This window comes from Xenopus laevis, chromosome 1L (assembly GCF_017654675.1).
Source record: "Xenopus laevis strain J_2021 chromosome 1L, Xenopus_laevis_v10.1, whole genome shotgun sequence".
NCBI classification, from domain to species: Eukaryota; Metazoa; Chordata; class Amphibia; order Anura; family Pipidae; genus Xenopus; species Xenopus laevis.
In genome coordinates this window covers 179,234,789-179,250,873 of record NC_054371.1, presented here as the reverse complement: position 1 = coordinate 179,250,873, position 16,085 = coordinate 179,234,789, and the positions used below count along the sequence as shown (strand labels likewise).

General features: G+C 41.6%; 1 protein-coding gene across 2 annotated transcripts in view; it reads right to left on the bottom strand.

Annotated features, from left to right (window-relative positions):
• rfc5.L (replication factor C subunit 5 L homeolog) overlaps positions 1–2,536 on the bottom strand; it is a 36,045-nt gene extending 33,509 nt beyond the window's left edge. The window contains 1 exon segment of one of the 2 annotated variants that reach the window (NM_001087208.1): positions 2,407–2,536. In NM_001087208.1, the coding sequence (NP_001080677.1) occupies positions 2,407–2,456 (50 nt within the window). In that variant the 5' untranslated portion in view covers positions 2,457–2,536. 2 annotated transcript variants of the gene reach the window in all.
• Positions 2,537–16,085: the final 13,549 nt, after the last annotated feature.

Genomic DNA, 16,085 nt, shown 5'->3' with positions numbered 1-16,085 from the left:
TGACTAAATGCAAAACTGCTCCAGTGCTCCATGGGGTAGAATGACAGTTTAGATTTGAAGAAGCGGAGAGACTGTTTTTTATAAAAGAATTCAGGAAAGGAATTTCAGAGGAGCAGCAAAAGAGAAAGTATTTAAATGAGAGATGGCAGAGGAAGTGGGTGGTTTGAGAAGGCAGCAATTTTGAAAGCCTGGTGTGAGTAGGGACTGATGTCAATAACTATCTCTGCAACATGTGGTTGATCAACAAATAACAGATGACATGTGCCTGGCATACTGGGGTGTAGACTGTTACACGACAATTCAGTTGGAGCTTCATCTGCTCTAAAATTCAGGATGGTTTTGCAGGTCTCCTCATTCTAGTCTAAAGGTGGCCATACACGGGCCGATAAAAGCTGCCGACAGACCAAGTCGGCAGCTTATTGGCCCGTGTATGGGGGCCCCCGACGGGCTTCCCCGATCGAGATCTGGCCGAAAGTCGGCCAGATCTCGATCGGATGGGGTTAAAAATCCCGTCGGATCGCGGCCGCATCTGTTCGTTGATGCGGTCCCGCGATCCGACCGCCCGTTTGGCGAACGCTAGGATCCGATCGTTGGGCCCTAGGGCCCACGATCGGATCAGCCCGATATTGCCCACCTCAAGGTGGGCATATCGGAGGGAGATCCGCTCGTTTGGCGACATCGCCAAACGAGCGGATCTATCCGTGTATGGCCACCTTAACACATGAACTTGTCTTCATACTGATTCTAGTGCAGTACTGGCAAAGAACACAAGTTTAGTGCAAATATCATCATCATCATTTATTTATATAGCGCCGTCAAGATACACAGTGCTTTAAATATACCCTCATCTACCCCAATGTGCTGAGCGATACCTAGCAAGTATAAATATCATGTGGCCTAGTAAAATAATGGTTATTGTATTCCCAGTTTTATCTTAGAACATCTTATATACCCATCTCTATTCTTTCAGTTCCTTAAATTATGCTTCTACTCTGTAACATCCTTAGTCTAAAGTACAAAACATAGTAAGTGGTCTCATTCATCTCCCAAAACTAAACTATCCTTACTGCCTGTGACTATTCTGCCCTCCATGTATAGTGTGTGTGTATAGTGGGTATAGTGTGTGGGTATAGTGTGTGGGTATAGTGTGTGTAGTAGGTATAGTGTGTGTGTATAGTGTGTGTGTATGTGTATAGTGTGTGTATAGTGTGTATGTGTATAGTGTGTGTGTATAGTGGGTATAGTGTGTGGGTATAGTGTGTGTAGTAGGTATAGTGTGTGGGTATAGTGTGTGTGTATATAGTGTGTAGGTATAGTGTGTGTGTGTGTATATAGTGTGTGTGTATAGTGTGTGTGTGTATAGTGGGTATAGTGTGTGTGTGTATAGTGTGTATAGTAGGTATAGTGTGTGTGTGTATAGTGTGTGTGTGTATAGTGTGTGTGTGTGTATAGTGTGTATAGTAGGTATAGTGTGTGTGTATAGTGTGTGTGTGTATAGTGTGTGTGTGTGTATAGTGTGTGTGTGTATAGTGTGTGTGTGTATAGTGTGTAGGTATAGTGTGTGTATAGTGGGTATAGTGTGTGCGTATAGTGTGTGGGTATAGTGTGTATAGTAGGTATAGTGTGTGTGTGTATAGTAGGTATAGTGTGTGTGTGTATAGTGTGTGTGGGTATAGTGTGTGTGTGTATAGTGTGTGTGTGTATAGTGTGTAGGTATAGTGTGTGTGTATAGTGTGTGTGTGTATAGTGTGTGTGTGTATAGTGTGTGTATAGTGTGTGTGTGTGTATAGTGTGTGTGTGTATAGTGTGTGTGTGTATAGTGTGTGTGTGTATAGTGTGTAGGTATAGTGTGTGTGTGTATAGTGTGTAGGTATAGTGTGTGTGTGTATAGTGTGTGGGTATAGTGTGTATAGTAGGTATAGTGTGTGTGTGTATAGTAGGTATAGTGTGTGTGTGTATAGTAGGTATAGTGTGTGTGTGTATAGTAGGTATAGTGTGTGTGTGTATAGTAGGTATAGTGTGTGTGTGTATAGTAGGTATAGTGTGTGTGTGTATAGCAGGTATAGTGTGTGTGTGTATAGTGTGTGTGTGTGTATAGTGTGTAGGTATAGTGTGTATAGCAGTAGCAGGCCTTCTATTGCCCCTCACACAGCAGCAATCAGTCTATTTCAGGTGAATACATCACAAGCTGTGGGTAACAAGCCAGTTATGTAAAAATAAACAATAATACAAACAAGTGCCCAGCCACGTTGCTCCAACCTACAAAACAGAAGTTCCTCTGACTGATGCGCGACTTCACACCCCATAGAGATCAGAGGATTCAGTGACACACACACAAGCTGCCAGCACGCATCTGCCGCACACAGAGCACAACAGCCACCACAGAAGCTCACACACTATTCATACCATGGCAAGTTCCTGCTCTGCACGGGCTGACCCTTATTCTCGGACACCATGACTAGCGGAGGAAAGCAGCGACAAAAACTGCGCGTAAGACCTAATTAAATGTACAGCCACAGATTCCCGGCGCATTGAGACACCATACGGTCCTAGCGCGCAGCTTCCTAGGGAGGAGCATAAAACTCGCGCCCTAAACTGTAGTGGTTGGAAGAGGAAAGAGATGTCACAGTCAAGTGACCAATCCGTTGAAGGGTGTGATGTCACCTCGGGTAGCGATTGGCTCCGAGCTTCAGACCTGAAGCAGGAAGTGGGGCTCTGTGTACTAAACGTGAAAGAAGGGAGCGGGAGAATTGAACGTGTAGTTGCGGACGTGAGACGCAGTAGTAGACAATGTTGGGGTGCAGGGAGGGCTGTCTCCTGTAGAGTAAATACTGGGGAAGTGATCTTGGGGAATTGGCTTGGGGACCAATTCTGTTATTAAACGTAACCGATTAAAATTGTGTCATTTACTTGCCACAAGAATTTGTCCTTAAGGAGCATAAAAATAAATCTTTTGTGGGTAGAGATGTATTTATCTCTGGACCGCGATTCCAAATAGGCCCCGGCAGTCCAAGTTCATAGGGCTCTGAACAGCCCACCCACCATCCCAATAAACGGTCAGTGTGTGAGGCATCTTATAGCTGCCATTTGCCAGAAGCCACAGAATGCCAGTCTGAGCCTGACCAAATAGGAACCTAGGGGACTGTGGCTAGGGGACACAAGCTTTAGGGGAAACCCTGTCGTACCAATTTGGTGAAGAAAAAAAAAAGAAAATGACATTAAAAAAACGCATATTTTCCCTTTAAACCCTGAAACCATACTACTGAATCAGGTCGAAGATACAGCGCCCACATCAGCAGAACAAACTCTCCTCAACTTTCTCCTCATAAAGGCAAAAAGACTTATAGACATGAGGTGGAAGTCAGCACCCTCCCCATAAAAACAATGGATTCAAATGGTTAATGGTACTGTCCCTCTCTATCAATTGATATATTTGCAGAGAGGATGTCCAAAAAAATTCCAATAAAGTATGGTCTCCTTGGATTGCAGAGCACCTTCCACATCTGGAACCTCAACTAACGACACCTCAAAGTACCCCAAATCCTCTCAACCCTTGATACCCCCCTCCCAGTTAGCCAGGAAAATAAAGAAAAAAATAGCACACAAAATGTTGGGTATTACGTTATTTTATTTGTTTTGTAGTAGCCTACAATTCACCTGTCAATATCTGTGTTCACATAAGGCTGGTGGACCAAAATTGAATCAATATATTTAGTGTTATGCGCCTCGCATTAGATACTATATAGATGAATATATCTGACAGACAACTGAATTGATGCTGTTAAAGTTATTTTATTAAAGTTGTTAGCATGTATACAACAAAATGCAATAAAAAGAAATTACAAAAAAAAAAAACATTTGCAGCTAAATATAACAGTGAAGGTGGGGGACCCATCTCTGTTGTGATTGATGTATGTGCAGTGCCATCTGTGCAGGAGACAATTTCCAAGAGACGGCGGTGGTCTGAGGTCCAGTTCCTACGGCAGCACAAGACCCAAATACATCCTTGTTTTGGGGTCAAATTTGATAGTCATCCTGCAGTGACCAAAATCACTATTTCTTTAGCCTGGAAGGGCTTGCCTGTTGTTAATAATAAATTTGCTATAAGAGGTATTGTTAGACAACGCTTGCTCCTATTCAAGGTGGGCACGTGCACAGTACATGAAGATCTGAAGAAGAAATTGTTTTACTGCACATGTATCCTCCCAGGGTGGCACAAGGGATTCTAGAGAATAAAGAGAAAATGCTGGCACTTTGGAGGAATGTATCCAGGCCCAACATTTAAAGGAAAACTATACCCCCAAAATGAACACTTAAGCAACAGATAGTTTATGTCATATTGGTTTGTTGGTATGTTTGTGAGTACAGTGAATCCTACGATCCCAGGGGGCGGCCCTTATTTTTTAAAATGGCAATTTTCTATTTATGATTACTCAATGGCACATACTACTAGAAAAGTATATTATTATGAAAATGGTTTATTTACATGAAGCAGGGTTTTACATATGAGCTGTTTTATGCAATATCTTTTTATAGAGACCTACATAGTTTGGGGGGTATAGTTTTCCTTTAAATAGGTTTCAGTCACTTAATTAATTGGCGATCCCATTGTTTAAAACCAAGAAAAAAGCAAAGGCACACACCTCATAAAATAAACCATTGTTTATTCAATTTAATCATATGGGTGTTCCCGAAACACGTTAGGTGTCTACCCACACTACAGCCACCTTTTTTTTAATGGTTTAATAAACAGTGGTTTTTATTTATGAGGTGATGTGCCTTCCCTTTTTCTTGGTTTTGGTATTATGCAGCGAGGAGCTATTAAATGCACACTGTATCCTCTACAGTCCCCCTGGGATAACTAGTGAATGGAATCAGGGTGAGCCTGTATTGAACTGTTGTGGATCCCATTGTTTAGCCTTAAAATTCAGGTTTAGGGCCCTTCCACGTGTAGCTACGGTTTTCTATTGGAATCTTGCTTACCTGTGGTGATGTCACTGGGGCAGGAATGAGCAGTCTGATTTATTAGGAGCAGGGATGGAGGGTTTAAAAGGATAGCAGGACAGTTTTGGAAAACAGTGGTATAATAAATGTACCAGCAAGTACTTTGATGTACATTGCATTAGTAAATTGTAATGCTGGCCTCTGCCCCTTAAACTAAGTTGCATCAACATTTCCCAATACACTACTGGTCGCACTTCGGAACCAATTCAGATAGGTAAAACTACCTTTCAACAGCAATTGTGTAAATATATAGGGAATTGTTTGATTAAAATTGTCTTTGCATAAGGTAAATTGCAAATTTATTGAGGTTTATGTTTTGCATGTTAATGGGGCCAGAGATTGACAATACTGACCCTCTTCTGGTTTGTTCTTTTTGCCCAGAGAGAGCAATTGTCACTAAGAATCATGTAACAAAAAAAAACTAAGAAAGAAACAAACTTTACTTACCTGTTTTCAAGAAAGAATTGCATTACCAATAAAAAGCTTTCCTGCTGTGCATGTCATTCTGTCGTTGCTACAGGGAGGCTAATTGATGTATGCAAACTATCTATGATATAAAATACCTTTGTATCTTACTGTTAGGGTTTTTTTCTAGGAAAAATATTGGCCTTTATGTTTTTCCAATAAATACATTAACACCAAACATTGCTTTTGCTGTCTGGTTCAGTGGGTCATGAGTGGTTGGGTTGACACAACCACACAGGTGGGTGGTAAAACTTGAAACAAAGCCCCTCCTGTTCCGTGGCTGATCCCACCCATGCATGAGACGGCCAGGTCATATAGTACATATTGCATATAGAGACAAAATGTGCCTAGTTTGCTATATTATTAAGCACCAGGAAAGAATACTGGCTCAGATGCACAATACCCAGGTCCTTGAAGCTCTTATATATATATTTACCCTGTATATAAATCACCGAATAAGACGTCTGACCCGGGTGCTCCTGTCCTGAACTGAAGCTTAGATGGATATTAAATACTATATTAAATACTGATTCATATGAAAAACAATGGACATGTAGCACTGTGTTTCAGACATCATGGATTCAAACTCAAGCTTTATTCCTTCATTGGTAAAAAGTTACACACAAGATAGGAAACATTTAGGGGTTTATTTACTATCACAACCAAACTCCCATGCCTGATTTGACCTTATTTATTAAAAAAAAAAAAACTCGAATTAATCTGATCGGGAAAAAAACTGATTAAATCGAGAGAAAACACAAATCGTGCGATTTTTTCCCAAATTCTTTATTTTTTTTCAGGGTTTTGCCCCAAGTGCAAACCACGATATTTTCAAATTGGGACAGGTGCCTCTCCCATTGACTTATACAGGACCTCAACAGGTCTAAGATGGTGTATTTTTGGATTCAGGCTATTTGCAGCATCGGGGCATAATAAATCTTAAAAAATATGAGTTTTGTTTTCCAAGAAAAATTCAAGTTTTTGCTTTAAAAAGCCTGACCAGAAAAATTCAAGGTTTAGTAAATAACACCTTAGTGACTCTATATCAAGAGTCAACCTGTGATTTAGAAATCACAGGTTATTAATTAGGAATCAACTGTTTGCCAACTATTGAATGGATGATTTTTCACAGGTTTAGTAAATGGTCCTCAATTATTTTCTGTAAAGTTGTGGGAGAAATTGGACCTCCATTGTGTTGTTCTGAGCCTCTTTATAAACGGCTGCTGTTGCTTTCTGAGTATTTATAAAATAATGTAATATATCCATCCTTAATTTTGGTAAGTGTATCTTTCTATGGCATTTGGCAGACTGGGGTAACAAGACTGGACTGAGATTCAACATATGCATTAGGAATTTTAGGTACATAGAGAGCCCAACAACCCCCACAAGTCCACTAATAGTGAATATCACTGGCGGCAATAGGAAGTATAATAAGCAGTTCTGTATATACTATTCGTGCTTACAGCTGCAAAAGAAAGAATGCTGCATTGTAAAAGTTAACATTTAACATACAAGATTCAAATGTATCTTTAAATAGAATTTCCTAACTTAATTGCTGCCTTCAATAAGTTTGGGATTTTTACACTGATAAATTAACACTGCCATTCATGGTCCTATGGATAAAACTTCAATTAACGATGTGGATAGCATTAAACTAATTTAACACCATAGCTATATATATTTCAAAATTGATAGGGTCCAAATAAACAGTATTGTTCCCCCTTCCCACCTCTAGAACAGCAAGACAAACTTGCAAACAGGATAATGTGTTAAAGGGCATACAGTACTAGTAATGTCCCATCTATAAATTGAAGACTAAGCTGTTCATTAATAAACAAAAGATACAATCAGTGGAGGGCACACCAACTAAGCTAATTTATATGAGATAATGTATGAGGTGCAACAAAGCCCAAAATTAACCCCACACTGAGTAATAAAATAAACACACTTTTAGTTTATTGGTTTTCACACTCAAAAAACAAACACAAGGTGGTATCTCAAAAAAAGTCTCAAAAAAATATACAGTATATCAACCATAAATCCAATTTGCCATGGGCATATATACATGCATAAATCAATCAATCATATTAGACACAAATACATACCACCAAGCTGTATATACAGCAAAAAAGGTTACAGGAAGCAGATACAATTGCCAAAAATGAGAATAACCCCAACATTTCTGCACAATAGCCTTTGTCGAGGGGAATTCTGATGTGCTAGAGAAATGCCCAGGTTATAAATACCCTATTGAATTACATGCCAAACCGGTGCAATAGTGGTGATAGACTCAGAGGCATTGTAACAACATGTCCCCAGCACGATATCGCACGGCGCTCATTTCGACTTTAATTACAGTAGCCAAGTCCTTGATACCTTTGTTTTGGAAATCGAAAGTAATCCCTACACTTAAAGACTGGGCACTTAAAGTAAACGAAATTTGCCGGTTTGAGCACTACAAATCAGAGACGTGTAATCCGAAATGCCACGAAAACTTGACACGGAAATGGTTCTATTGGCTCCAGTTTACCGAATCGCAGGAATACCGGACTCTTACTTCTTGATACGGCCACTGTATGCATATCGCTTCCTTGGGACCCCTGGCATCCAATTGATATGTCACTGATATAGGATCACCATACTCAGTTAATATATAGTGCTTCCCACCCTATCCTTGCTGTGTTTACTTCTCCACCCACCGTTTTGCTACTATCTCCTGGATTGTAGATGTGCCCAACATAGTTTATTTTTCTGTGGTTTTTGTTATTTTCTTTCTTTTTCTCTTTATTTAGTAATTTTTATTCGCAAAGTATGCCTACGTGTTATGTGATCTGACGGTGTCTTTTGCTAACTTTTGTCTTGATATACCCCATGTTCAAGCACTGTATCTTATCTTATTCTTGAATTTTGTGCTTGCAGGATTCTCATGCTATTGTACTTTTGATATTTTGCGAAACACGTAAATAAAGAATTTATAAAAAAAAAAAAAGAAAGGAAGTGCTTTCACAACTGCAGGATGCTGACACTATAGATTACTTGAGGGTGACCCCTACGTACAGTTTGAAACAGAAGATAAATCGGGTTCTTACAGAGACTCTTAGAGAGTGAGAAAGAAGGGGTTATTACAAGTCGGTTGAGAAAATTTTTGCAAGTTGATAACCCTATTGTAACTGCATTTTATCTTCTTCCAAAGATACATAAAGAGTTCGCCTGGGAGACTCATTGTTGCAAGGATGTCATAAATTTTTCAACCCATTGCTACGCTATTGGACTGTGTTTTTAATAAATTGGTGGAGTTCCTAATAATGCATTTCTCTTTGTATACATCAGTCCTGCATGACCAGGGTATTGAGACTGTAGCCTTAGTCATCCGTGAGCTGGAGCTCCCTGATGGTGTTGCGGAATTGTTCTTACAATTTTTGGGATGGGTCTTGAAAAATAATTATTTTATCTTTGAAGGTAAATATTATGAACAGAAAGAAAGGGCTAACCTCCCGGATCTATTCTATCCTCACGAAGCAAAGGGGAAATCCCTTTGCACATAGTTACACTAAGTGAGTAACTTATATGCCGCAGTTAGACCTAGAAGACTGGGACGACATCACCCACTCATACTTACCTTCCATTATTAGTAGTAATGATACAGTGATACAGTATAGTACAATACACAGAACTTACATCACACCAGCAAGGTCGCACTCAATCGGCCTTATGCCAAATAACCTTTGTTTCAAATGTGGAGCCAGTCCGGGCACTTTCATACACACCTTCATTGAACAAACTCTAGACCTGCCTAAGGTGCGCTCACCAGAGGCATGTCTCCTGGGTCTGGTGGAACATATAGTGCCAGACAAGCACAGGCGCTCCCTATTGAGACTTTTGTACTTCTATGCTAGGAAATCCATTATTTTGTCATGGAAGCTACCTAACCCACCTACCCTGAAAAGATGGAAATCTTTGATAAATGAGGCCCTCCCATTTTATAAGCTGACCTATTTGAGTCGAGGCTGTCCAGACAAATTTGACAAAGTCTGGGGCCCGTGGGCAGACACTATGGACTCTGCTACAACACAAAACAACAGGCAAAATAGCACCCAGGACAGGTATGTCTGAGTGCACTGGGTAGACTACACAGCCTCTCCCCCCTATTTGTTGTGTATTTGTTGTAAGTAAAAAAAAAAAAAAGGTTTGTTCATTCATACACTCTGCTTTGTTGGAATAATGCAAAAACTATGGTTCGGTCTCAAGTGTGAAGAAGGAATGTTGTATTGTGCCCATCGGCTAATACCTTGTTGTACAAACCAATAAATAAGACCTTTTAAAAAAAAAAAATATTATGAACAGAGCCAAGGGACAGCAATGGGCTCTAATGTAGTTCCCGCATATGCAAATTTGAATATGGGGCATTTTGAAAAAGTTTCCCGGGTCTGGGCTCTACCATATACTTGCGGGCGCATAGGCAGTACGAGGCTCTACCATATACTTTCGGGCGCATACGCAGTACGAGGCATTTACCGGTAAGGATCTTCTGCGCATGTGCCAAATGTCACAAAGTTTCCGAAAAAAAGAACGGAAACGATGTGACTTTTGGGTGCATGTGCAGTAGCTCCGTACCGGCAAATGACTCCAACTGCGCATGCGCCCGAAAGACACGAAGTTTCCAATCTTTTTTTTCGGAAGCTTCGTGACTTTCGGCACGTGCGCAGAAGATCCTTACCGGTAAATGCCTCGTACTGCGCATGCGCCAAAAAACACTGGTCAAAGCAGGAAGAAGAGCGCTCGGGAGAAGATGGCGCCCGTGAACTCTGCAGCAGAGGACCTGGAAGGAGGGGTAAGTAACAAGTTAGGGGCATTTGCCCGGGGGGGGGGGAAGGTAGGCCGGGGGGGAGTGTTTTTTCCCCATACAGGTTGACTTCTCCTTTAAGGGAATAGCTTCCAGGTATCGGGTGGTATAATCAAGGATCACCAAGATATATGGATGCCTTCAGCAGATTTTACCAGGGGACCTACCAAGTTCATGGCTATACGTCCGAATGGTACCTCAATAATGGGTAAGGGCACCAAGGGGCTGCCAAAATAAGAAGCCGGAGCTGTTAACTGGCAGGTAGGATAGGACGCACAGTAGGTTTTCACTTTGGACTTTAAACCTGGCCAGTAAAACGGGTCTGTAATTCTCACTTCTGTCTTCTCTGCCCCCAAGTGCATCATCATGCGCCAGGTCAAGTACTATTCGTACTATGCATGATTGGGGAACTAACAGTTGTTCAACAACCTCCTCACGGACCTTGGTGACTCTTAAGAGCATATCGCCATTTACAGCGAAGTGTGGCCAGCATTTATCTGCACCTGGTTTTTAAGAAACACCATTTATCACCACCACTTGCTCTCTGGCATTAACTAAGGTTGGATCCTGCATCTGGACAGTGCTAAAGGCTCCCCTTGACACATCTAGATCAGGAGATACAGGGTTTGAGGAATCATCCTTATCATCCTCCCCAAACATTACCTGTAACGGGGAAAAATCCCCCCCTGAGAGGACAGCTCAGCCCTCTGACCAGGCTTTTCAATTACCTTAGTACTCTTTTACAGAGTTTGGGGTTGTGACCCAATATAATTTTGCAAGTCATACATTATATCATTTTCAGCATCACTTGGTTTTTGGGGACCCAAACCAACCCTCAAGTCAGTGGTTTTCTTCCCCACACATTTCCATAATTCCCAGAACTTTGAAAAGTCATGTCCCACAATAACGGGGCGTAGCAGTTTACTCACCCCTCCAACCTCATGCACCACAGATTCACTGGCAACACTGATGGTCACTGGGACTAGCGGGTTGGACCGGGTATCTCTGTGGATGCAAACTACCCGTAGTGACTTGGACGCTGGTTCGAATTTGCCAATAACACTGTCCAGTACCAGGGACACCATGCACCCTGAATCCAGGAGAGCCTTGACTGGGACCTGATTGATGTAGACAGTACACTCTAACTGCCCCTCAATCAAGTCAGGGCATTCAGTGTAAACTTTGTGTGCATAACAGGAAAGTTGCTGGAGAGCCCCACACGCCATAAGCTCCTCTTTCAACAGGCATTGTGCTCTAGTGTGCCCCCAAGCTTGACACCTACAGCACTGCACACTGCCCCCCTTCCCGGAGTGAAGAGGTACCGGCGGTGCCCCCTGTTGGGCAGGTGATGACTTTCACTTTCGTTCACACTGAGCCCGGGAATCTGCTGGGAACTTTTTCCGGCTGGTGTAGATTTCTCCTGACGTGAGATGGTAAACTATCGCCAACTAGTAGGAGCCAGTAGTTCCTCCGTGGCCGTGTACCTCTCAACCATCTCGACCAGCTGCTCCGAAGTTTTGGGGTCCCCATGACTCACCCAAGGCTGTAGGTTAACAGGGAGAGACCGAAGGTACTGATCTGTCACGACTCGCTCCACCATCTGGGTTCCAGTCAGAGCCTCGGTTGCAGCCAGTTGGTGACCAAATGGATAACATTGTGCATCTGTGACCTGTACACCCTCTGGCCGGGGAGATGGTGAACTATCGTCAACTAGTAGGAGCCCGTAGTTTCTTGGTGGCTGTGTACCTCGGAATCATCGCTGCACCGAGGTTTTGGGGTCCCCATGACTCACCCAAGGCTGTAGGTTAACAGGGAGGAACTGAAGGTACCGATCTGCACGACTCGCTCCACCATCTAGGTTCCAGTCAGAGCCTCAGGTTGCAGCCACTTGGTGACCAAATGGACCTTCAGTCGATCATAATTCATAGTGTCATCTGGGTTAAGATCATAATACACCTTCTGTGGAAGGATCTATTAGGCCAGCCCATTTACCTCGGGCCACCCTTCTTGTTCAGCAGTCCTCAAATGTGGTAAGAAACGCCTCAACATCATCAGTGGTGGTCAACTTTTGGAGAAAATGCCATGGGCCACAGTAACGGACTCCGTTCCTGGAGCGAGCTGCTGTACAGTCTCAGCCAACAATTTAGCTTGAGTAGTTGTAGCCTCTTGTAAGTCAATTACTGGTATTGCCATAGACTCTCGCAAAGCACTTAACTGAGCATCTCTAGTCTGCTGCTGCACGACCATTCTCTGCTGAAGCTGGACTGTAGCCCGAGCAAGTTGTTGTAACAGTTCCTCCATCTTAGAGAAAATAAATGACTGTCTCTTTAAATGTCAGTTTTCAGAATTTTTTTTTCCCTTCGGTAGTGCCTGCCTGCATCCGAGTACCAGTTTAGGTTAGGGGATCACAGCAGGGTTTGCACCATAAATGCATTTATTTTGAAATCAAACAGCATCCAGCAGCAATCAGTGGCAACAGTAAATACAGCTTCAGTCAGCAACAGAAAGTTCAATAATAACAGGAATAGCTTACTTCAGCAGCTTTAGCAGCCAGTATCCCAAAAGACTAACCAGGCTTGGTCTCCTGGAATAACCCACCAGCACAATCTCCAATTTATCAGGCCCCCAGGTCTCTGAAAGTTCAGCCGGTGAAACCATTCAGGGCAGCTCCCTTGTGCAGCTCCTTTTCTCTCTCTGCACACCTGCTGCTCACTCCCTTAAACACCCCTTGGCTGTCCAGCCCACACCTCTGGCTGGTTAACCCTCGGATGTTTCTTAAAGGGGTCACTCTTAAATGAATGGCTCAGAACCTAAAAATGGGGGATACATATCTTCCATCCACGATATATCCCCTCCAGCTTGTACAATACTTACCTTGCTTCGCTATATAGATGACCTTTTCTTAATCTGGCAGGGAATGGAAGAACTTTTGTATACCTTCTCAGTAACTACCTCAATTCTAGGAATCAAACTTAAACTTCAGTATGATTTACATTAGCTACATTTTTTAATGTCTTTGTTGAATTGAAGGATGGTGGGTTGGTAACTGATATTTACAGGAAACGGATTGATAGGATTAAGTATCTAGGCCCTCGCAGCTTTCACCCTCCTGCCACCACCAGGGGGTTGCCTTACAGCCAACTGCTGCGGGTCAGACGTAATATCAGTACAGAAGACAAATTAAATTTTTAGAGCAAAGGAAAAGCTAAACCACTTTAAAAGCAGAGGCTATGAGGCTAATAGCTTAGAGGTGGCAAGGGAGAAAGCAAATAGCACATCTAGAACAGATCTATTGTCCAAGACAGTGAATAAGAAATCAGATCGACTGCCTTTTGTGAATACAGATTCATCTCAATATGGATGTGTGAAAAACATTATTTCCCGGCATTGGCATCTACTAGAGATGGACCATAAATTGAGACCTTGGGTAGCAGATTTACTTATGATGGCATACAAGAGGGAAACTAACCCGAAGGATGACTATGAAGATTTTCATTCATCCAGGTCATAGTATATCTAGTATAGGTCAATCTAAAAACAACTGGACTTGCTGAGTAATCAATGAAGACGTTTCACTACTCATCCGAGCAGCTTCTTCAGTTCAACTGACTGGTGTGGGAATCCATTCATGCAACTCTCACAAGTAACACCTGTATCTAGGAGTTGCATGACACATTGGATAATCCTATCACAACTACACAGAATCAACACCTCTGTGAGTTTCTTCAGATGTCACCTCTTTGAAGAGTTACAATGTGCCATTGTAAATGGATTAGTGGAAGAGTTTATATGCAGAGAACTTCCCACACCAGTCAGTTGAACTGAAGAAGCTGCTCGGATGAGTAGTGAAACGTCTTCATTGATTACTCAGCAAGTCCAGTTGTTTTTAGATTGACCTATACTAGATATAACCCGAAGGATCAATCCGTACACTCATTAAGTCCCCAAGAAACAAGGAATCTGGTTAAGTGGTACTAAGTGGAAGTACAAATGTGGGAGGTGTGTTAAATGTGATTTTGTGGTAAGTGCTGACAAATTTTACCATCCAATGACTGGTAAAGGCTATGAAATAAGGGACTATATTAACTGCCAGTCAGACCATGTTGTGCACATTTTGAAATGCCCCTGTGGGAAGCCCTATGTAGGCTAAACTACTAGGACTTTGAGTATTAGGATTAGAGAACACAGGAGTGATGTGCGATTGGGCAAAAGTTCATCCCCTATAACCAGACATTTTTTTCAGGAACAACATTAAGTAAAACAATTACACTTTATGGGTAAAGAAAGGGTGAGAACACCAACCCGGGGGAGGGGAGGGCGGGGGTGTGACAGAGTTGCTCCTGAAACAGCGAGAGATGAGATTGATTTTATAAATTGAATACCCTTTCCTGAATTGTCTAAATGAAGATAAGGAATTATCTTTTTTTTTTTATCAATGACCTCAGTATGTGTTGAAAATTAGTTTTATTTGTTCAGATGTTTTTAAAGTTTTTAATTCTGTGAATGTCATTACTGAATGCTTGTGATATCACTATGTAAATCTGTAACATTGATGCAGTAAGCGTCTTGGTTGCTAGGATACTGGCAGTCCTCAGACATTAGCTTCCGTGCTTGCGCATCTTACAGTAGAATGCATACAAGTAACTCCGTCACAATACTGGATGAGTCATTTGCGGGAAGTGATGTAAGTGGACATGACGTTGCAAACTTGGAAGTATAGGGCGTACACAAAAACTGAGGTTTGGCATGTATTTCAAAAGGGTATTTTTACCCCGGGCAACTCCCTAGCACAGAATACCCCTTGACAAAGACTATAGTGCTGAAACGTTGGGGTTATTCTCAATTTTGGCAATTGTGTCAGCTTCCTGTAACCTTTTTAGCTTCATATGCACAACTTGGTGGTATGTATTTGTATCTAATATGATTGATTTATGCATGTATACATATGCCTATGGCAAATCAGATTTATGGTTGATATACTGTGTATTTTTTTCTATATAAAGAGATTTTTTTTTAGATACCACCTTGTGTTTGTATTTTATTTGAATGTGCAAGCCCAGTATACTAAAAACGTGTTCATTTATAAACCCCACGCACCTCATATTTTTTTTAAAATAAACACAGGATAACCACAGACCAGCATAATCCTTTAAAATTCCTTTAATGGCTGTAATATATTCCCTTCAAATGAAACAAATGCAACCCAATAAATAACCCTTTATGTATCAGGCAATGTGTAGAATGCTGCAAAAAAGGTGGCAGGGCAGGTCAAATAAGTAGTGATGGGTGGATTTATTTGCCAGGCATGGATTTGAGGCGAAAATTTGCAAAAAAAAAATTGTTGCTCATCAAAATTGCTGCACGTTAAAATTATTCGGACGCCCATTGACCTTCAAGCACCTGGACAAAAGAGTCGCGCGTGTAAAAATTGACGCTCGTAAAAATTGTCACATGTCAAAATTATTCGGACGCCTGTTGACTTTAATGCATTTGGACAAAAGAATCACGCGTGTAAAAATTGTTGTGTGTCAAAATTATTCGAAAGCCCATCGACTTTAATGCATTTGGACAAAAGAGTCGCACATATAAAAATTGTCGCTCGTGTCAAAATTGTCGCTCGTAAAAATAATTTTGACGCCCATAGACCAATGCATTTTGCGAATTTTTGCCGTTTTGCAATTTTTTTCTGAGTTTTGCAAATTTCTGGGCAAAGCGAAACGGGACAGATTCGCTACAAATGAGCTAAAATATCTTGGTTCAGGGTTGACACACT